Source organism: Muscardinus avellanarius, assembly GCF_963383645.1.
Source record: "Muscardinus avellanarius genome assembly, chromosome: 9".
NCBI lineage: Eukaryota > Metazoa > Chordata > Mammalia > Rodentia > Gliridae > Muscardinus > Muscardinus avellanarius.
Genome location: NC_137795.1, coordinates 43,408,787 through 43,432,141, shown reverse-complemented (window position 1 = coordinate 43,432,141; position 23,355 = coordinate 43,408,787). Strand labels below are relative to the sequence as shown.

At 44.5% G+C, this 23,355-nt stretch overlaps 1 protein-coding gene across 1 annotated transcript in view; it reads right to left on the bottom strand.

Annotated features, from left to right (window-relative positions):
* The window catches only part of LAMB4 (laminin subunit beta 4), a gene marked incomplete at both ends in the record, with an annotated part of 110,537 nt that overhangs the window by 45,570 nt on the left and 41,612 nt on the right, over window positions 1-23,355 (bottom strand). Inside the window, 5 exons of the mRNA XM_080701699.1 lie at window positions 1,031-1,174; window positions 2,512-2,689; window positions 11,233-11,353; window positions 12,023-12,135; window positions 13,458-13,664. Coding sequence (XP_080557825.1) covers window positions 1,031-1,174; window positions 2,512-2,689; window positions 11,233-11,353; window positions 12,023-12,135; window positions 13,458-13,664 — 763 coding nt within the window. The remainder of the gene's footprint in view (window positions 1-1,030; window positions 1,175-2,511; window positions 2,690-11,232; window positions 11,354-12,022; window positions 12,136-13,457; window positions 13,665-23,355) is intronic.

Genomic DNA, 23,355 nt, shown 5'->3' with positions numbered 1-23,355 from the left:
ATTATTAAGAGTCATAGCAGAACTCTGAGATTGGAAAAATGTAAGAACCCCTTTTGGGAGGGTCGGATTTTTCTTTTACCTGGACAAGGTAGTCAAGGCGTAATTCTTTCCTGAAAAATTGCTAATCCCCTTAAGCCAATCTTCACTGTACAAAAATGTGAGACCTGCTTGCTTGTTAGGATGGTACATGGAAGAAATATTTGCTCCTTTGTGTAGCTTTTTTTTTGCATAATGTTGTTTTAAAAAGAAGATAAAAAGCAATATAATCTGGGTGAGCACTGTGTACTGATAGATGGCTGTACCCAAGCAATGACACAAAAGGGGACGCCTCTCTGAATCAGGAATGAAAAGATATGTCACCTTACAAGAAAGGAGAATTAACATACCTGTGAGTTTCCTGGCTCTAAAGCAGCAGAACCACTTTCTCATCAGTGGTTTATGCTGTGAACAGAGAACCACATACCTCAAACCTGCGGCCGCAAGAGCTCAGTCACCAACTTTGGCTGGAGCTCCATCTACGCCCTTGTTACTGGGTTTATAAGATGAGTTGCCAGGCTCATTTTATAGACCCCAGCATCAGGATGCTATCCTCGGTGGGGCAGGTCCTGCCTGTGGTGACAGTGTTGTCCCCTTCTGGACTTCCCTGTTGTTCTAGCCCGCGTCTGAGCTTACAGGCCAGATCGTAAAGCTGGGTTTGCTAGACATCTCCCTTCATAGCGTTCTCACTTTTAGGGGACCACTGCCATTGACACAGACGGCAACCTCCAGGGAGCATGGACCGTGCTTGTTCCATTACTTACGGCTCCTCATGGATCTCGGTACATGGTTGCTGCCCTCTAATCAGCAGAGGACTGGAGTATGGTAGAGAAATTTTCAGCAGTTTATCTACATACATAGAATGTGAACGACACAGCGAAGGGCTCCATTCCCTCTCCTTTCAAACTCCACCCCTCCCCCGGGATTTTGCTGCCTTGGAAACACCAAGGTTGCAAACAAGACTGTTTCTTCTCCCCTGTTTCTTGCTACGTACGGTGACAGCCATGATGTCCCAACCCGTAGCTTCCTGGTGAACACCTGTTACAGCAACGCCCGGCTACGAGAGCTTTGCATCGGCACTGGCCTCCCAGTCGGCTGCAGCTGGACCCGACTGCGCCCTGGGGGTGACACTTGCAGGCTGCAGGGGACAAAGAAAGGGAGGAAGAGGTGAAGGAGGCAGCAGAGAAGTACCGGGCCCTCCCCAGTAGCTCCAGTTCCCCTCTCCTTTATTTGATACCTCTGCAATCCTCCACAGCCTCAGCTGTTAAATGGGGAATGACATAAGACCTCATTGTGGGATTATTGTACAAATCAAAGACAAAACTGCCTGGATAGTACTTACAACAGTATTTGGCACATAATAAGTGTTTCACAAACATTCCTTCACAAGTTTCTGAAAGGCTTAAGACGGGTTGTTTTAAATATTTATTCTAATGTAATTGTTACTACTGGTGGTGTTATTACTTCAATTTCTGGTGCTCCACGTTGGCACTGGAATATACCTAGAGTTTCCTTTTTTATTTTTTGCTTTTTCCCCCTCCTGCTTCAATGAAATGGTGGTCAGAGTGAATCCACGGCTCTGCCCTAAGAGAAAAAGCTTTTGCCTGGAGCCCAGGAAACCCCAGCTCTCTCTGTAGCTATCACACTATAGCACTGGTTCTATTGATTTTTTTTTTTTTTTTTTTTTTTTTTTGCGATACTGGGGATTGAACCCAGGGGCATTCTACCTCTGACCAGCACTGCCAGCCCTATTTTTTTCATTCTTTATTTTGAGACAGGGTCTCACTGAGTTGCAAAGGGTCTCACTAAGTAGCTGAGGCTGTCCATGAACCGCGTTCTTCCTGTCTCAGCCTCCCAAATGCTGGGATTACAAGCGTGCACCACCACGCCCGGCATCTGCTGTTTCTTAACGGGGGTGGGGGAGGTGATTTTGCCCACTAAGGGACACTTGACAAACGTGGAGACATTTTTGGGATGTCCCCACTCAGGGAGGGTGATGCGGGTATCAGCTGGGTAGGAATGCAGCTGCATGTCCTATTACACACAGGGTAGCCCTCCCCAAAGAATCACACAGCTCAAAGTTCACACAAGTTGTGAAACCCTCTGCTATAGCTAAGCGAAAGGCACAAGTTACATAATGTTTTTGAGTCCTAACATCTTTGTTTATTAAATGAAAATTCTGGGACTAAAGAAGTTGGTTAGGGTTCCTTCCAGCCCTAAAATTCTAGGATTCCAAAGAAGGTGGCGGTACCCTTGCCCCAGCCAGCCAGCATTCCAGTGCTGCAGCTATGGCCCCCTTCCACACTCTCTCCACTGTGAATTAGGATCCGATGCCTCAGCAGGCTGCTCTGTGCATATCATCCCCAAGCGATGGGTATTTTAGTTGATGCTGGAGTGGATGCTAAGATAAACTGATTTGCTCATGTTCCAAAAACCATTAGCCCAGCTCTTGAGGCTCCAGCAACAGATGCCCACCCATGGCGCCGTCGTGCAGCTTGGCGGACAGGCTGGCTGTGAGCCTCTCGCAGGCACCAGGGAGCCCCGGAGGCCCCATCGTCCAGGCGGCGTCAGCACACTTGAGCCGCTGATACTCGTCCAGGCTCCGCTCGCTGCAGAAGTCCTCCAATGAGTTGATGTGGGGAATAAGGCTGAGCTTTGGAAATAATGAGAAAAGAAGATTTGTGTTCAAATCCTCTGATGTCCAAGATTCTCATTCTATTAAAAAAAATAGACCTCGGAGAATAATGGTTCAAAAGAGATTCAACCCAATCTTTTAATTTGGCTAGGACTGAAGATTTAACGATTTTCTATGATTTAAGAAAACTTTAACTAGGTATTTACATTTACTGAAATGCAGCAAAAAAATGAAACAGGTGTGTGTGTGTGTGTGTGTGTGTGTGTGTGTGTGTGATACTGGGTATTGAACCCAGAAGTGTTCTACCACTGAGCTACACTCTCAGCCCTATTTTATTTTTTATTTGAAAACAGAATCTCTGTAAATTGCTGAGGCTGGACTGAAAGCTGTCATCTCCCTGTCTCAGCCTCCCAACTACTAGGATTGTAGATGTAAGCTACCACATCTAGCTGACTTTGTCTTTTTTATTGTCATTATTATTATGTTTTTTACTTGCTAATAATTTGTCTTTTATTTGAGAGGATTAACTAGACTATTTGTGATAAATTAAGAAATTATGATCCAGGCATGGTAGCGCATGCCCGTAATCCCAGTACTTGGGAGGGTAAGACGGGAGGATCACAGATTCAAAAGCACTTTCAGTAACGTATTAAGGCCTTCCACAACTTAGAGAGACCTTTTTTTCAAAAATAGAAAGTAAAATAGGGCTAGGGGAGTAGCTTTGAGATAGAATGTCCCTCGGTTCAATTCCCAGTACCCCAAATAAAAAATAAACAATAAATTATGATTTACACAACACTTCTAATAGTGGTACAGGGACACACTAACTCCATAAAATTTGCCTCTAAGTTTTTTCAATTACATGTAAAGAGTGGTGTTGTACATGAAACTATACTGGCTTCTTGAAGAGTCACTCACACCATTGATTAACATGTGAGAAACTCTGCAAAGTTTTGCAAGGAAGATGCTATCAAAATTCACTATTAAGCCGGGCATGGTGGTACATGATCCAGTACTTGGGAGGCTGAGACAGGAGGATCTCAGGTTCATGGCCAGTTTCAGCTACTTAGTGAGGCCCTCCGCAATTTAGTGAGACCCTGTTTCAAAATAAAGAATAGAAAATAGGGTTGGGGATGTAGCTCGGAGGTAGAATACCCCTGGGTTCAATTCCTAGTACTGAAAAACAACAACAACAACCTCAGTGTTGCTGGGCATGGTGGCGCATTCCTGAGAGGCTGAGACAGGAGGATTGCAGGTTTGAGGCCACTCAGCAATTTATGAAGGCTCTCACAAGTGCTTCAATATATATATATATATATGGTGGGAACCCAGATGTAGAATGCCCCTGGGTTCAATTCCCAATAACACACACACACACACACACACACACACACACACACACACACACACACAAATAAACAAAAAACTTAGTGTTTCTAGTTGCATAACCACTTGGCCCTATATCAAAATAATACTTTATAATACTCCATAGAGCAGTATTTCACTGGTGCATTTTGGGAATTCTGGTATAGCCATACAGCCATTATGGGAACAAATGCATCATCAAAAGTTTATTTTTAAACAGAAATCATCTATTTAAAATGTGTACTAATGGCTCTGGATGTTATAGCAGACAATGTGTTGATAAAAGATATTGACAGCCGGGCACAGTAATGTATGTTTGTAATCCCAGTACTTGGGAGGCTGAGACAGGAGGATCGCAGGTTCATGGCCAGCCTCAGCTACTTAGTGAGACCCTGTTTTAAAATAAAAGAATGAAATAGGGCTGAGGGTGTAGCTTGGAGGTAGAATGCCCTTGGCTTCCATCCCCAGTACCACATACTCACAAAAAGCGCCATAATGACCCCATTAAATTGATAAGCTCAAACATACAATGTTAAAAACAGCTTGAAAATAGCTTTTATCATTCCGAAGGTCAAGTTAGGAGGCTGGACCCGGTAGCACAGGTAAATCTCCGCTGGTATCCTCTTTGTACCAAAACCGGTTTCTACGGCCCTCTCCTTCCACCCCGTCCAGTCTTTCCCTAGTAGAGTTCTGACTGTCCGGGGTGGGCTCTCAGCCCTGGTAAGGGTGCCAGGTGTCACCTTACACTGGGCACTCTTGGCAGATGTAGCAGCCTGTTGCTTCTTCTTTTTTTTTTTTTTCCAGTACTGGGGGTGGAACCCAGGAGCGTTCTACATCCAAGCTACACCCCCAATCCCTATTTTCTAATTTTTATTTTGAAACAGGGTCTCACTGTGTTGCAAAGGGCCTCACTAAGTAGCTGAGGCTGTCCGCGACCCGTGATCTTCCTGTCTCAGCCTCCCAAATGCTGGGATTATAAGCGTGCACCACCATGCCCGGTTGACTGTTGTTTTTCTTCCTTTTACTTTTTTAAAAAATAATTTCTTTTTTTCTTTTTTTGGTGGTACTGGGGTTCCTGGAAGCCCTTCTACCTCCGGGCTACACTCCCAGACCTATTTTTACATTTTTATTTGGAAACAGGGTCTCCTAAGCCAGCGCGCGCGGCTGGCTTCGAACCTGCGCGATCCTCCTGTCTCTGCCTCCCAAGCGCGGGGATTACAAGCGTGCGCCACCACGCTTGTAATTGTAATTGGTGATTGTAATATACCTCATAATGAGGTTCAGTGTGATAGAACCGACACTCACATGGGGTGTGGTGAGCTTCCCTCTGGGGCCCATCCTGCCCCTCCCCCTCTGCATACAGACTATTTAAATTGGCATTGCTAACTTCACATAGGAGCACATGGCGACCCTCTGCCCTCTCCTCCATCAGTGAGCTGCTGTGACCTGCGCTTTCTTGCCTTCATCGCTGCCTCTCAGCTGACACCAAAATGTTTTTCTGTTTCTCCTGCCTGTGAAACCACCTCCTTTCTCTCTGTCTCCACCCTTTGACACCTTGACAGCCAGACTTTTATAAAGTTCTTTTTGCCACCCCACTGGCTCCCTTCCCGCTCACCTCAGCAGCAGACGCCTCCCCCACCGGGCATGTTGGGGCGCCTCAGGGTTCCCTCACCTGCCCTGGCCCCTCCACCTCCCTCCTAGGTGCCCCTGCAGCGCTGGGCGCCGTCCACCGCTGTGGCCCTTAGAATCTATGGCTCCCATGGTTTTACCGAGGGCTCCAGGCTGCACTGAGGGAACTGCCCACAAGCCCCTCAAGCCCAACGCACTGGTAACCTGCTTTCCTTTCCAGGCCATCCTGCTAAGCAGTGCCGCCATCTGCCAAGTTCAGAACACAGGGCGCCCATATGCTGGCTTTATTGTGTTAGCACCCCTCCCGAATCACGGGATCACAGCCGCGCCAGTCGACCTTTATTGTGCCTTTTTTTTTTTTTTAAATTGTACCGGATATTGAATCTAGGCGTGTTCTATCCTCTGAGATATCTATCTCCAGGACTATTTCATATTTTATTATTTTTATTTTTTATTTATTTTATTTTATTTATTTATTGGTGGTACTGGGGTTCCTGGAAACCCTTCTACCTCCGGGCTATACTCCCAGACCTATTTTATGCTTTTTTTTTTAAAAAAAAATTGGAAACAAGGTTTCTTAAGCCAGTGCGGCTGGCTTTGAACCTGCATAATCCTCCTGTCTCTGCCTCCCAAGCGTGGGGATTACAAGCGTGCGCCACCATGCCCAGCATCATTATTTTTATTTTGAAACAGCATCTCACTAAGTTGCTGAGGCTGGCCTTGAACCTGCTATCTTCCTGCCTCAGCCTCCCAAGTACTGAGATTACAGGATTGCTTCTTATTCTCTGCCACTGGCCTCGGTAACTAAGGCAGCAGCCCAGGAGGGGTGCCATTCTTGCCACCTGCCAACCAACTTTCTGCACTGCAGTCATGGGGATCCTTTTAAATGTAGTTTGTTCAGTTAACACTCTCCTTAAAACTTTTTGGTGGATTGCCACTGCCTCTGGATAAAATCTAAATTTCATCTCTTTTCACTCTGCTGTCCCCTCATCCCCGTCCCCTCAGCCCAGTGGTTCTCAGTGTGGGCGGCACTTCCTGCTAGGGAGCATTCTGGAAACTCTTTGCAAGGGTTCTGGTGGTCACAGCAATTGGGTGTGGTGTGATACTGGCATTTAGTGCTGGGTGCAGGGTGTCACAGTACTAGACATTCTCATAAAATGGAAAACGGTCTCATGTTGCCTACAGCTTTTGAATGTTGCATTGAGCATCACGAAAGCTCCCCCCTTCCCGTGATGCTCTGCCTCACCACAGGTCAAAACAATGGGGAGGAGTGACCCAAATGGTGAGTTCTAACAAACCTTTCCTCTTTACGAGTTGATTATCTCAGGCATTTGTTGTGGTAATGGAAAGCTGTCTCTTACTGAGAGGTTGGGTCAGATGGGGCTGAGAACTACTATGTGTCACATTGAGCTTTTCAGGTCAGCACCCTGCAACGACTCCTAGGATCGTGTGACAACTCCTGCCTGCCTGTCTGCAGATCTTTAGACAGAGCGCCTTGGGGTGGCAGGGACAGTGCATGTTTTGTTTACAGCTGTGCCCACCACCATGTCTAAATATAGCAAGTGATTCATAAACTTTGTTTCATAACGAAGTATATTCCCATTTCTACTATCTTTGATACCATAATAACTCTGCATTCTCCAATCACAGAGATGCAGAAATTAGACATTTAGATGGTACAGGACTGGGGATACGGGCAGCTAATCAGATGCTATTGCCAGGTACTGGTCTGAGCTGGCTTAGAGTTGGCTGCTCCTAGAACTAGGCAGATGGGCCAGATGACAAGAGTCCCTATTAGCTATAAAATTTTGTAATCAAATGACTCACTTTTCACTTCTAGAAACTTCTAAGGACTTTGTATATACTGATGCAGTCCACTCCAGGATTTTAAAAGAATGGCAGTTTTATAGTCTAGAATGTCTAATATACTTTTTATTGTGGGGTGAGGAGTACACTGGGGATTGAACCCAGGAGGATTCTACCTCCAAGCGACATCCCCAAACCTTTTAAATTTTTGTATTTAGAAACAGGGTCTCACTAGGTTGCTGAGGCTGGCCTTAAACCTGTAATCTTCCTGTTTCAGTCTCTTAAGTACCAGGATTATAGGTGGGTACCACTGAACCCGGCTTAGAATACCAAGTTACTTTTGACTCAAAACACAGCTTAATGAAAGCACATATCTTGGAATCTGAGCAACTCAAAATAAATTTCAACCATCTTGCTATGTTTGCTAAACAGAAGGTGTTTGTGCAGAGGAGCACGCTGGGATGAAGGGAGGTTTCATTTGGTCTGTGTGGCCTGTACATTGGTCTTCAACCAGCTGGTAATCCCAGTGAGAAGAACCTCTGAAATGGCCAATTCCCCAAGTGGCTGAGCTCCTTCCTGGAGCAGCCACCTTGGCTGTGTGGCATAAACGACATTGGTCTGTAATAATGAAACACACAACAACTTCCTCCCGCTAGACGTCCTGGGCCAGGTTCCGTGGTGGACCCTGCAGTACCCGGCTGGATCCTCTTTGCAGGCTGCTATCCTACCTCCAGCTGCTGTGCCATTGGCTCAGGCTCACGGCTGGTTGGCTGCGTCTTCAGAAAGCAGCACGCAGCCGCCTGGCCTGGAAGTTTCGCACTCGCTGGGGCGGGTGGTGATGCCAGTGTAGGTGGCCACCCCTTTGGCGCCAGGGGGATTCAGTTCTGTGTGTAGTGGTGCTTCCGGCCCCTGTGACAGCAGGGAGGCCGCGGCCTTGCTCCATCCCCCTAAGTCTGTTATGTCCCGTACCCTTCTCTTCCCGGGGAAATGCCCTCAGTAAATTAATGTACTAGAGTCCCTGTCTCAGCCTCTCCTCCTAGGGAAGACGGGCTAAAATAAGAATCCAGGGTCTCTTTGGAGATTTCTGCAGTTTGTCAAGATTAGGTAGCTCTCCTCATTTTTTTTTCATATTTCAGAGTTTTCCATGGCTATATGCAAGAGTATGATTGCTTGGAAACTAATCCAATGAATAAAATTCTAAATTGATTTTGAATTATTCACCTATGTTATCAACAAAACATCACTGCAATGATTTTATTTATATGTCTGTCTTTTCTATCAAACTGAGAATTTTTTTTTTTTGGTGGTACTGGGGTTCCTGGAAACCCTTTTACCTCTAGGCTACACTCCTAGACATCTGTTTTTTATATTTTTATTTGAAACAGGGTCTTTTAAGCCAGCGAGGCTGGCTTTGAACCTGAATGATCCTCCTGTTTCTGCCTCCCAAGTGTGGTGATTACAAGCGTGTGCCATCATACCCAGTCTTTTTTTCTTTTTCTTTTTCTTTTTCTTTTTTTTATGGTACTAGGGATGAAACCCAGGGGCTTTCTACCCCTGAGCTATACTCCCAGACCTATTTTATATTTTATTTGGAAACAGGGACTCACTAAATTGCTGAGAGCCTCACTAAGTAGCTGAGGCTGGCTTCGAACTTGCGCTATCCTCCTGTCTCAGCCTCCCAAGCATGGGGATTACAAGCCTGCACCACCACACCACGCAAAACTGAGAATTCTTTGAGGTCAAGAGTCTTTTTTATACCCCAGGACCAACACATGTCCTAGTACAAATACATTGAGCAAAAAGATAGAATTTACAAAATAGAAATATATGTTGCAGTAGATGAGGGGCTAACAAACTACCTGTCAAGGCTGAATAGTAAACACATTTGCCTTTGTGGGCTGTAAGGTCTCTGTACAACTCCTCACTCCTCAACTGTGTCCTTTAGCCTGAAAGCAACTACAGATGAAATGAAGTCAAACTGACAGGAGTGTGTCAATAAAACTCTGCAGGGCTATAGTTTCCAATTAAAACATGAAACTAGGAGTCTCTCACAAATATCCAAACATGCAAGTCTTAGCAAAACAATTTGATTTTTATCTACAAAACTAGGGGTTTTTTTGTTTGTTTTTTTTTTTTTTGGTTTTTTTTTTTTTTTTTTTTTTTTTTTTTTGGTGGTACTGGGGTTCCTGGAAACCCTTCTACCTCCAGGCTACACTCCCAGACCTATTTTTTTAAAAATATTTTTATTTGGAAACAGGGTCTCTTGAGCCAGTGTGGCTGGATTTTGAACCTGTGCAATCCTCTTGTCTCTGCCTCCCAAGCGCGAGGATTACAAGCGTGCACCACCATGCCTGGCTACAAAAGTAGTTTTTAAAATTCCATGTAACTCTATATAGTTTTGCAGAGGTTGGGATAAAAGTGATTTTTATTGATGATCCTGAAAATTAATTGGGCAATACCTTCCAGAAAAGAATTTGGCAAATTATTTCAAGAGCCATAAAATCTTGAATAAAGTAGGATTATATTTTTAAACATTTAAAAACATGTATGGAGCCAGGCATGGTGGCACACTCTTATAATCCCCGTGCTTGGGAGGCTGAGACAGGAGGATCGTGCAGGTTTGAAGCCAGCCTCAGCTGGCTTAAGAGACCCTGTTTCCAAATAAAATATAAAATAGGTCTGGGAGTGTAGCCCCTGGGTTCTATCCCCAGTACCACACACACACACACACACACACACACACACACACACACACACACACACACAATGTATGGAACATACATAGTTGTGAAAAATAGAAGACACTTACTGACCATAAATAAAATAGTAGAAAAGTGTATTAAGTAAATTAGTCAATACCTAAATTCTGGGTGGAGGCAAGCCTGGGTCTGCAGGGCAGCCCGGGAGTAAGGGGTCTGGAGGGAGCACCTGTGCCTCAGCTGTGTGGGGGGAAAGATGTCAACAGAGGTCACGCAGAGCATTGTGCATGGTTTCTAACAGTAATAAAAGGACACACAAGTTCCATAAGAAACTCTATGATACAATGTGAAGTGGAAAAGACCTGTCTGTGTAATTTCACAAGCACTCTGAATACAATGACATAAAAGCCCAGGATGTACAAACTGGGAATTAACAATATCACAATGACAAAAATGGTGGGATTACTTCCCCCAACTTTCTTTGATGTCAGTGGGCTGTAGTGGCAAAGAGCAAAGAGATCTGGAGCTGGGCAGTGTGGCTCCCATTCCTGACTCCTCACTAATGAGCTCTGTGACCCGGTGCCTCAGTTTCTCCATTTGTGAAATAACCATAGCATCACCTCACAAGGTTGCTGTGAAGATGAAAGAATGGTTCAAACCAGTACTGCATATGCTGCTCTAAAATAGTTGCAATGGCTATTAGGTGACTTCCATAATTATATGTTCATACTTTTTTTTTTTTAATTTTTGGTGGTACTGGGGGTGGAACCCAGAGGCTTTCTACCTCCAGGCTATACTCCCAGACCTTTTTTATATTTTATTTGGAAACAAGGTCTCACTAAGTTGCTGAGAGCCTCACTAAGTAGCTGAGGCTGGCTTCGAACCCGTGCGATCCTCCTGTCTCAGCCTCCCAAGCGCGGGGATTACAAGCATGCGCCACCACGCCCGGCCTTATGTTCATACATTTATATATTTCAAGAAACACCTCATCAGAGTCCAAGAGTAGACTTATATTGGCACTTAGCTGAGAAGAAAGCATTCAAAAAGCCCTGAGATACTTACAGCATCAACCAGAATGTGAGAACGAGCATGTGGGTCGCCTTCCAAAGGCTGAGAAAAGTAAACGTCTATGGAATAGTGTACGCCGGGTTCTAAACAGATGGGAGTAGGAAGCAGCATGATTCTGTATGAAGAGAAATAAAGCAAAACGCCCGTGAAAACAGTGCTCTTATATTACCTAAGTGGCCACAGTGCTTGGTAGCATTCTCCTGGAGCTGGGAAGGGGCTCAGGACAGGGGCTAAGCCTAGGTCTACATCTTCCCTGACACTGCTGGGCTGGCTGGGCAGTGACTTCACATTTAGATCCTTTATCCACAGGATTGTGCCAAATAGAAAAAATCTTAGAAGCTAGGGCTATGGGCATGATTTCTCTGGAGAAAGTATGGGACAGATAACTGCTATGGTTTAGAACTGGAATGTGGCCCCAAAAGCTCATGGGTTGAAATCTCGTTCTCCAATTCAGCGAATTTCAGAGGTGGAAACGCTAGAGGAGGTGGGTCATGGGGGTGTGGCCTAGAGGGCTCTATCTGCCCCTGTCTGTTTCCTGTCTGTCTGTCTGTCTGTCTGTCTCTCTCTCTCTCTCTCTCTCCCCCCAGTCTCTGGATTCTATGAGCAGACCAGCTCTCTTCCACCTTGCTGCACTGCTGCCATTATTTCTGCATATGAGCAGGTGCACAGTAAATGTGACAATCTCCTTAATGCCCCTCTTCTGCCACTTAGTTTCTGCATAGGAAGTATACAGAAAGCAAATTCTAAGAAGCTATCACTGTTTGAAGACAGGTCTCAAGCATACCTGGCAGCCGCTGGTAAGGCAGCCTGCAGCTTCAGTGGAGGAGTCATGCGCGGGCAGTGTTCATGTGCTCCGGGGGAGTCGACCACCATCTGGACAGCCCAGTTGGCTGCGGACTAGACGGGCAGGACATCAAAGCACATCACTGTGAGGATGCCGGAAACTGTTTTGTGCATACATTTGTATACCTTAACAGAGAGTTCAAGGAACTGAATTTGCAACCAGAGCTCACTGGGAAAACAGTTTTGGAGTTGAAAGAAGTCTGAGTGGTTCACTGCCAGACCCGGCTGTCTTGTGTCTAAAGTGCTGCTCCAGGCAGGAAGAACATTGTATTCAGGGAGGAAGAACATTGTTTCTGGCTATAGCTATAGTTCACAGTCCTGGAAAAACACTAACCATTTGGACAGGGATAATGTTCAGCCTGTCTCAGAAGGATTTGATAATTTCATCATGTTCTTGGATCACAAAGCAAAGAATAATAATTTGGAATTTTCACAAAAGGATATACGTATACCCTTTATGTATGTGTGTGTATGTGAGTGTGTATGTAGAGAGATGATAATTAGCTATATTCTGGAAGTCTTTCAATTTGGAAAAGCCTTTTAAAGCTGTCAGTGTTATGTTCTACAAATAAATAAGTATATATTTTTTCTTTTAATTGGCTTTCATCCTCACCAGGTCAAAGTTCATTGAAGTTCTTGGCTTTCATTTGTAAGTGAGAAATAGAGAATTATGTCCTATCAAGCATTTCGAAATGGGTCAGTGACTCTGGTCCTGTGCTGCACAGGGAGCCTCTAGGACACATCCCAGAGGAGCGTCAGACCTCTACAGTCCCTCCTCCCTCCAGTCACATCGAACACTTTCAAGGGAGGCGATTGGCTATCCTCAGGTTACAGAAGAAAAGGTTAGATCATGTATTTTGCTAGTTGCGTTTATATTCTGTTTCAGATATTTCTCAAGAAGCGTGTGTATAGGGGGTGGGGAGTACTGCAGTGAAAAACAAGCGGGGCGGTCTGCTTTTAGTCTTTTTCTTGTTGCAAGGTAAGAACTAAATGCAAATAAATGCTTCTGTGGCATCCCCTCTCAGTCTGAATCTCTGCCAGTTTGTTGATTTATTTTTTTTACAATTAAAAAAGTCCCAGGAGGGTAGGACTTGTGTGATTTTAGTTGTTCCTGCACAAACATTTGGTCCCCACTTCCTTGAACCTGGCCCCTCTGACATATAATTCCAGCTTTATCTTCTCTCCACCGATGAAGTGTAGGTGCACAGGGCCTCGGGATCTTTAGGAAGCCCTGTAGTTTCTAACACTCTCCAGATGTTCTGCTTATTACAAATTGTTTTATGGATGAGCCTATCCTAGCAGGGCTGAAATGGACACAGCTGGGGAGTGTATCGCGCTTGGCTCTTTGCCGTGGTGGAGTGGGAGTTCAGGGGTACCTGAGTTTCATAGTGGATGGCGAGGGTGAAGTCCATGGGGAAAGGAATGTTGTTGACAGCAAATCTCAAGCCGGCCCCAGGAAGAACTCTGGCAAATCCGGGTCCAGTCCATGTAACGGGGTTCCCAGGAATGGGGGGTTCTTGGAAAATAGTGTGAACTGCAGGCACCTGGCCAAAAATCACCGAAAGAAATGTAAATAGCTTTCCCTATAGTCAAGGCCTGGAAAAGCTCAGGAAAAGAAAAAAAAAAAAGTCTTTCCTGGTATGTCTATGATCCATCTGAGTTAGGGATAAATTATTCCAACCGGGATGCAGTCCAGGATCTAGCTGAGTATGATAGGCTGAGACTGCAGCTTTGGAACATATGTTCCTGTATAGGGCGATGGCGTCGCTGGAAACTGCTTTAAGAAGCCCATGTGCTAATGAGCCGAGCAAATTCCCCACTGACAACCTTGGGGTTTTTTCAGATATGATTGTGGAGTTCTACTCCAAATACGGAGGGAAAAGAACATTCCCATGTCTACTTAAGAGATTTTACCTAAATGGGCATGAAAATAAGAAAATTCACAAGGATTTCCTTTTGAGACACTTCTTCCGCGCAGACAAGTGGAATGCTCTTCTATCTGCTGAGGGCATATAAGTACTAAACTCTCTAATGCATCCGATTGATTAGAATCCCTGATGGTCTCTGCACTGGACGTCAGCCAGAGGCGGTCTGGATCCTGTAATAATGCTCTTTAATTACTTCTGCATCTGCTTCTCCACACTCAAATTCCACCTCTTGTTACTCTGCTTGTGTTGCTGCAATACCTCTTGGCAACGTTCTCCCTCCCTCCCTCTCTCTCTCTCCCTCCCCCTCCCCCCTCTCCTCTCTCTCTCTCTCTCTCTCTCTCTCCCTCTCTCTCTCTCTCTCTCCTTCCCTCTCTTGGCTCCAACACTCACTACATACAGCCGCCAATAACATATCTCAAACTCTTTCCTCATTGCCGGTGGAATAACGCTCTAAGTATTCAGCCTGGAGTTCAAGTTGCTCTGTGATCCCCCCCCCAAAAAACTGCCCTTCATTTGACAAATGTTTGTTTAGTAACAATTAAGTGCTAGCCTCTGAATGAGGAATAGGACAGAGCCTCTGCCCCAGAGGAGCTTAGAGTCCTGCATTGGAAACAAGCATAATAAGAAACTGTGCCACCAGATTGGGTTCTAAGAGACAGAAGTAGCTATGTAAAGTCAGCCCTATGCCTTGTTTTTCAAATATTTTTAAAAACCCTAGCAATTGCCAGGGGCCCTCTAGGTGCCTGCCCAGCTCTCTTTTGCCCACTTTAACCAGTTAGTGTACCCAGCCCCCAACTGCTGTTCACAACACACAGTTAACCCTCACCCAAGAGAATTGGTTTTCCATACCTCCCTAGGACCCCACATCAGCCCTGGGGAGGCGCGCAGCAGTAACGGACAGATATGAGGATCTACAGGGCTGGCCCTGATGGCTTGAGAGGCAGGACTACTGTGTGCTGGAGCTCTTTTGAGGATTAACTCGTTTGTTCTATCTGAGACCACATCTTATGCTATACCTTTCCCCCACCCCCTCAGCACTGAGGATGGAACTAAAGGGCCTTCTACCTCTGGGATACACCCCCCAGCCCTATTTTATTTTTTATTTGGAAACAGGGTCTTATTAAGTTGCTAAGAGTCTCACTATGATGCTGAGTGGATCTTGAACCTGCAATCCTCCTGTCTCAGGCTCCTATGTACTGGGATTACAGGCATGCGCCACCACTGCCAGGTCCTTTACTCCTTTTAAAGACCATTCCTAAAGAATGTGTCCTTAATTGAGCACATGCAGCCAAGTCACATCATAAGCTCTGCTTGCAGGCACCAGACCTGAGATAGTTGGTACCAGTTTACCTAAAAGTAGACCCCAAAATGTCAACTTGGAAGTGAATAATTTACTTTTCAGCTGGAAGAACTCCAATGTGTAGCTTTTGAGAACTGCAGTGGTTGAAGGTGGAGGGGGAAGGGGGAGACACTGTAATTATAAGGACTGCAGAAAGGGTGGCTGTTGTTGGAGAGCTTTTAAAATTTATTTATTTATTTATTTATTTATTTATTTATTTATTTTGGTGCCAAGGATTGAACCCAGGGTCATTCTACCACTAAGTTATACCCCGAGCCCTTCTTATTTTTTCTTTTGAGACAGGGTCTTGCTAAGTTGTTGAGGCTGTCTTTGAACCTGTGATCCTCCTGACTCAGCCTTCCGAGTACTGGCATTATAGGCATGCACCACCAAGCCCAGCTCTGTTGAATGCCTTCGATGAGGAAAAGCAACAGACTCTGGAGAGTTGATCACTAATTTAAAGCAAAGCATGAGAATCAGAGGGTCTTCTTGGGCATGTTTAGTTATTTTTAACTTTTAATTTTGTGGTACTGAGGATGGAACCCAGGTACCTTCCACCTCTGGGATATACTCCTAGACCTATTTATATTTTATTTGGAAACAGGGTCTCACTAAATTGCTGAGATCCTCACTAAGTAGCTGAGGCTGGCTTAGAACCTGCACAATCTTCCTGACTCAGCCTCCTAAGTACTGGGATTACAAGTGTGCGCCACCACACCCGGCTTGGGGCATGTTTAAAGATACTCTAATCTGCTTTATTAGAGACCAGGAGAGCTGAAGACTAATTAAGACATAATCACTGAACTTCAGGGAAGGCTGAATAAGTAAGTTACATAAGCAGAAGACAGGCCCTCACAGGGAAGCAGCGGGATCCTGAGCTGCGGGATGAGAACCTTGACCCTGGGGTTCTCCTTAGGTTGACAGAAGGAACCCAAATGCCATAATTCAAAAGCAGAGCCTAGCTTCTCCACCTCACTTCAGTTGCAAGAAAATGAAGAAACCTCAACGATACATGTGACTTATAACATAATAGTTGGGTCTCAACATGATGAGAGAGGGAAGTGTTGGCTCTTTGAGAGGGTTTCAAACCAAAGGAGCTGCAGGACCTGGCTGCCATGACCATGGATGAGTGGGAGAGAACGGCTGCTCTTGGACCCTGAGGAGCGGAGCATGCAACTGGACAAGGGACAGTGTGTGGCTTTGAAGCTACCTGTCAGGAGTCCTGGGAGGTAGATATGCTACTGGGGTAGCTATTGGAAGCCTAGCAAATGTTGTGACCTAGAATAAATGAAGTGGAGATGACTGAACTGCTGTAGCAGGCTATGAAGGAAAAGATACAGGTCTCAAAGAAGTAGGCATTCTAGAATAGATCTAAGATACAAGATGGGAAAGCCCAGCAGCTAACTCTCTTTCTGGTAGAGGAGCTGAAAGACACTCAATTTACTAAAACAGTAAGGAGTGAACTGGTGCCAGGAGCACCAGCAGCACCAAGAGGCTGAGTGTTGATTATCCTCTGTAGAAGAGAAGGATGCACCCTCACAAAACTGAGTTCTGCATATCAATGTGGATGACAGGATGCCGGACTATCGAAGCCTGGGCAGAAGCACTGAGCTAGCAAAAACAAGATAAGTGATAATTATTATAATGGGCAGCAAGGTTGGAAGACAAGGGGGTGTGACCCACCGGAATGTCCCATGGACATGATTAATTGAACAGGGTATTCCCAGGAGCAAGACCAGTGAGCAGTCAGCAAAGCTCTCTATAGAATACATGACCAGAAGGGAGCAAGTGTGAGAGGGCTGGAGGCTGAGGTCAGACAGCATCTTTGCCAGGTTTCTAGATCTTGTTCCCTTCTCCCTGGGAAGTAAACTTTGAGGACCACAGATGCATAGGGACATGGGAGGGGAGGCAAGTGGTGACTCATTTTCTGTTCCTCATGGTGTTGTAGCAGGGGTGCAGATACAGGCAGGAGAAAGCAAACTCCTGATGACTGGTGATACCCTTGAATACCCAGTAGAATGAACAATAGCTGCAAAGCCTTTTCTGACCCTGTTAGGTAGTAGGATTTCTCCTTGATCCGAAGCCCATATCTTGCTTGATGCAGCTCTCTTACGGTACTTAACCCACTCTGCCCCACTTCAGTTGTTTGTGTTTGTGGCACATTTCCCTACAGTAATCTTACGGGCAGGCTCTGTGTCTAAGAATTTTTGTTTCATTCATCCAACCATTTCACTCACTCAAAGTCTCTTAGGCAGGTATAACCCTGTAATCCCAGTACTTGAGAGGCCGAGACAGGACAGCAGGTTCAAGGCTAGCTTCTGAAACTTAGCAAGACCCTGTTTCAAAATAAAAAAGTAAGAAGGGCCGGGAGTTTAGCTCAGAAATAGAATGCCCCTGAGTTCAATCCCCAATACTACAAAAACAAAAACAAAAGCAAACGCCATGTAAGGAAGTATTTCAGGTACTGGGTTTGCTCCACTTTCTTCTCCAATGTGCCCATTTGTGTGTATGCACAAGGGAACACTCAATAAATATCTTTTGTGTAGTAAGTGAGTAAAAGAACAAAACACGCAGGCTGACAGTGGCCCCATGTCGGAGTGAATATCGACTGGGTTTCTGTAGGTGTTTGGGGGTTAGAAGCCACTGGAGGCAGGGCCCGGGGAGGGGGCCCACACCAAGGCCTAAGGCCCAGGGCTGGCCAGCTCTAGCCGTCCCAGCACACCTCCGTGAGTCTCTTATCAGTTAGGAGGACAGCCAGTGCCCAGCTCTCTACCTCTCCTTACTAAAATGACAAAAAACTGTGGTCCACAGTGGCTGACTCTCCAACTCTACCAAACTCAGTATCTAGAACTTTTTGTTTTGAAGGGAAATCGAGCCGGTGGAGTTTTCCCCAGAGGATCTAATTACTTTGAGCTCCCTTCTTCCTTCCTTCCATTTCTACTCATGAGGACAATAATGCTGACTGGGCGCTTGCCTGGGCCAGGCACAGTTCTAAGTGTGTGACTGTTTTCCGTTTAGGGCATGTGACAATGGCCTTCGAGAAATGGCTTACCTCAGTGTGCCCGTCAGCACGTGTGCTTTGCTTCTGATTTTTTTTCAGTATGATATTTCCTTTTTCAATTCTGAAATCAGTTCCTTGTTGCTGAAAACACACATCACATTTTGGCATAGCTGTTGCTAATAACTTAAAAGAAAAGAGATGAAAGTTTAGCTAATAATCAAAGTATCAATCATACCATAATTTGAGAGTTTCAGATTATACTATAATTTAAAAGGTAATCGCGATTCTCATTTAATAGACCTAGTGCAGGCAGTTTATAATTTTTATGATTTTTGTTTCTTCGTGAAAATGAAAATTTTTTGGTGGTCCAAAGACCACATGTTTGGGGTTTATTTTAAAAGATGCTGTACCACCAGGCATGGTAGTACATGCATGTAATTTGAGATTACATGAGATAGGAGGATTGCAGGTTCATGGTTCCCCTCGGTGACTTAGCGAGGCTCTCTGCAGTTTAGTGGGATACTGCTTCAAAATAAAAAATAAAATATGGCCACAGTGTAGCTCAGAGGTAGAACAGCCCTGGGTTCTATCCACTGTACCCCCACTCACTCCATCCCCACACACAGATGCTGTACCAGTGAATGCTATGTTGAGGAAATATCCAATTCGAATCTGTTAAGTTTTGTGGTGTTTTTTTAAAAAAAGTACCTAACCTATACTACATTTTAATATGAAATTTCCTAGAGAAAGGTGGAGAAAATCAGCACTCAGCAGGGTACAGAGATTCGAAGGATTATTGAGCATCATAGTTTTGGACACTCTCCAGACCAATTTCTCTTAGTTTTTACAATTTGTAGACTATGGTCTTATAAATTCCTATGAGAGATTATACCAGGATTGCCAAATTCCGCAGCCAAACTAGAGGAGAGGAATCGTATACATGCGACTCCGGTTTCTGTAAAACCCTGGCTTTCACGGGCTCCTCTTGTACACCATCTCCTTGGTGCTTCAGCTACGGACTGAGATGAAGTCTCCAGTCGTCTCGTGTTTTTGAACATTCCCTACACCCTAGATATTGGTGTTAGCCTGGTTGTTGTTTCGTTGTTGGCTTTACAAACAAGATTTTTAGTTTCCTTCGTGCCATTTGTACACCACAATCTTGTAGCTCTGAGGTCAGCTGTGGCCTGTTGTTCATTCCTGAGTTTACTCTTTGGACTCTCAGCCACGCTTTCTGCGCACTCCTGCACATGTCTATGATCAGGACCCTTCAGACCGGCCACCTTGGGATTATAACTATTTATCCTTTTTTTCCCCTCTTAACCAATTGTGTTTTTCTTCTAACACAAGATTATAGACTATTTGACTAGTATCATACAGAAAACATTATGGAATTATCATTAGTGCCATGCCATATCATATTAAATTATATCATATTAGATTAGATTCAATCAAAGTTAGTTTGTCATACTAAAAAAATCAAATTTAACCCATGTTTTCTCTGCTTGGAGAAGAGCGACTCATTCCCCACACCTCTCTTTCAAGTTGTTTCTTAAATAAAACAAACCAGTGCTTCGAAAACTGCATAGAAATCCCTGGGGATCTTGTTATAATGCAGGCTTGACTTGGTAGCCTGGGACTGTTTCTCAGCATCTAATGATCTCCCAGGTGATGTCAATATTGCTGGTCTGCAGATTACATTCTGAGTAGTGAGGATACCTACACCCTTTTGAACAGCCTCCAAGAAATTAACTGTAATTCTCCTTACATCTTTAATTAGTATATTAAAAACAATTATCTATAAGATTTAAGTCCATTTATATTTCCATCTCCAGCCTATCTCTTTTCTCGGTTACCTCTTAGCTCAGATCCTTATTTATTCTCTCTCGACTATTATAGATTTCTCTTCAACCCGGGCTTTTCTTCTGCTAAACTGAGTTGCAACAGAATGCTCTCCACAGCATTTTCTTGCTGAGAAAGCTTCCATGAGTTCTCACAGCCGGAAGAATAAAATTCAGCCTCTTTAATAGGTGTAATTTAGTTTTCCAATACTTTTCCCCCATTGAATTTTTTGTATTTTTTGGTATTGTTGTTTTTAAGAGACAGTTCTCACTACGCTGCCTAGGCTGTTCTGGAACTCCTGGACTCAAGTGACCCTCCCGCTCTTGCCTCTGAGTAGCCAGGACTATGGGTGCGTGCCACTGGCCCTGGCCCCTTTCTCTGCCATGTTTGTGAATACGCCTGCATTGTGTCTCTTCTAAAATGTTATTTATAATTTACTCTGGCTGGACTTTTTTTTTCATCTGTTCCACAATTTAAATACCTTTGTTTTTAGGTCTCAAGTCAAATTATTCTACCTATAAAGCCCATTCATTCCCTCCTGGCTTAGAAGTCTTAACACGCTTCTCGGCTCTCCTTGGTACATGGCACTGCCCTGTCCTGGCTCATCTTGAAGTATTCGTATAAAGGTTCTGGTTAAAGTGAGGTGGGCCAGGGACTCCAACTGATTCCTTAGCCTGTAGCTCATCGATGTGCACGAGGATGTTCAGTATCTTAATGGGGTGACGCCACAGTTGATTTTTTTTTTTTTTTTTTTGGTGGGTCTGGGGATGGAACCCAGGGACATTCTACCTCCGAGCCATACTCCCAGCCCAATTTTTCATTCTTTATTTTGAAACAGTTTCACTGAATTGCAAAGGGCCTCACTAAGTAGCCGAGGCTGTTCACGAGCCACAGTCTTCCTGTCTCAGCCTCACAAATGCTGGGATTACAAGCCTGTGCTACCATGCCTGGCGTTAGGGCCACAGTTTTGAAAACAAATGTACCTGCGTTTCAGTCCAGACCCTGAATGCAATGAGTACATTGCTTATTTTCCTGAATGTTACCCCTCATCTGGACAATAAGGATGATAATACTTAGGTTGTGTGAAGGCTTTAATGAGAAAACATATATGAAGTATGAGGCAAAGAGCATTAAATACATGAAAGTTTCAGCCAGGTGTGGTGGTGCATGCCTGTAATCCCAGCACTTGGGAGGCTGAGACAAGAGGATCATAGGTTTGAGGCCAGTCTCAACAACTTAACATGACCCACCATAACTTAGCAAGATCTGTTTCACAACAAAAAAGAAAAAGGGCTGGGAGTGTAGTTGAGGTGGCACGCTCCTGGGTTCATCCCTAGTACAAGCAAATAAATGCATAAATGGAAGCTTTATTAACAATACATGTGGTAACAGCACAGTAAGCACGCCATAAAAGTGTGTTAAATGAATGTACAAATAATTAAAGGGTGTCCAATTTAAATCTTTTTTTTTTTTACTACAGTTAGATGTCATGCCCTTAGTGGAGGGAGAAAACTGCTCACTTTATTGCCCTCTAGACATTTAATATCAGGTTGGGGATGTGGCTTAGAGGTAGAGTGCTTGCCTAGCACTCAAAAGGCCCCGGGTTCAATCCCCAGTACCTCAAAAAAAGGAAAAGCATTAATATCAATCTCACCTCAAATTTTCTTTCTTTTGCCATGGATATTACTTCCTACTCTTTTAAGGAAATTTTACTTACCGACTTAATATCTTTAAACTGACTATATCTCTGGGGTTTTTTGTTTGTTAAGTCACAGAGGAAGTAAGAAGGGCTCATGTCAGGAGTGACAGGACACCTAATGAATGAAACAGCTTCCTTGTGGACAGTTTACTCACAACGCCTGACTCGGAGCTGCGAGCAGACTCCACGCTCTCCTGTTTAATTGCTTGTCAGCTCCCACCATGGGGCAAGTACTGAGCTGATGTTATGCAACATCCATGTATTGTAGATGATGTTTGTTTCATGTTATCTTTTCTAAAAGATGGGAACTATTGTATTTATCCTTATGACCTAAATATAAATAATATAAGCACCAATATTTCTTTCCAAAAATTATTTTTTGGATTAGTCGCTATTATAAAGATGCATCTTTGCCTTGCTTGTCTTTTGCGATGCTGGGGATCAAACCCGGGGTCGTGGGTTAGGCAAGGGCTCTGCCACTGAACCATCCCTGCAGCCCTAGATGCAACAGTAAAGCCCATGAAGAGGAGCATGGGCATAGGCTTGTTTCATTTGATTCCCTCACCACAAGCATGTCTAGGTGGGGACAGTGAGGTCTTGCGCTCCTGCCTCAATTCCAGTCACCACAAGAGCAAAGTCCAAGCCCCCGAGGAGCACTGCAATCTCTCCCCTCCAGCACAGTCTAGATATGGAAGAGACCTGGAACTTGGAATGAACTTTGTCCATCCAAACACTGTCTTCAAAACTGACTTTCGCACACTGTCTCTCTTTAAAGACTTTCACCTTGAATCGCCCTTTCCTTTCCCATATTCCTATCTATGACTGGAGTTACGCTCTTCAGAATCTTATACCTTTTATTCATTCACTATCAGATGCCCATAAGCTCCCTACTGTGTGTAAGTCACTAGTACAACGAAGGTAAATGTAATACACCCTCATCCTGCTCTCTTATAGTTTATAGTGTCATGGGAGAGACCGAAGCAGATGCTTAATAAACACATTTTATCTGATGGGTACATTGAAAAAGTAGAAGTAGAGTCTGTTTCCTCCCTAATTGGTCTAATTTACCTTTATGCACCAGGCCCTGTACCAGAACCAGCATACAAAGATAAACAAAACACAGCATCTGCCCTCAAAAATGTATATAAGCTGCAGTCACATGAGATAGCAAATTCTGCTCTCATCTGCATTTGTGGGCAAAAGCATTCCTTCCCAGGTACCTTAACCATGATCTCAAGTGTGTGTGTGGTATGTATTTGCTGGCATGCTGTCAAGTAAAAAGTGTGGGAAGAGTGAATGAAACAGGAGCCATCCTGGGACCTGGGGGGCTAAGAAAGGTGGAACACGGGTTCCCGGTCAGCCTCAGCAACTTAGTGAGACTCTCAGACACTGAGTGAGACCCTGTTTCAAAATAAAAAATAAAAAGGAATAGGAGTGTAGCTCAGAGTAGAATGCCCCTAAGTTCAGT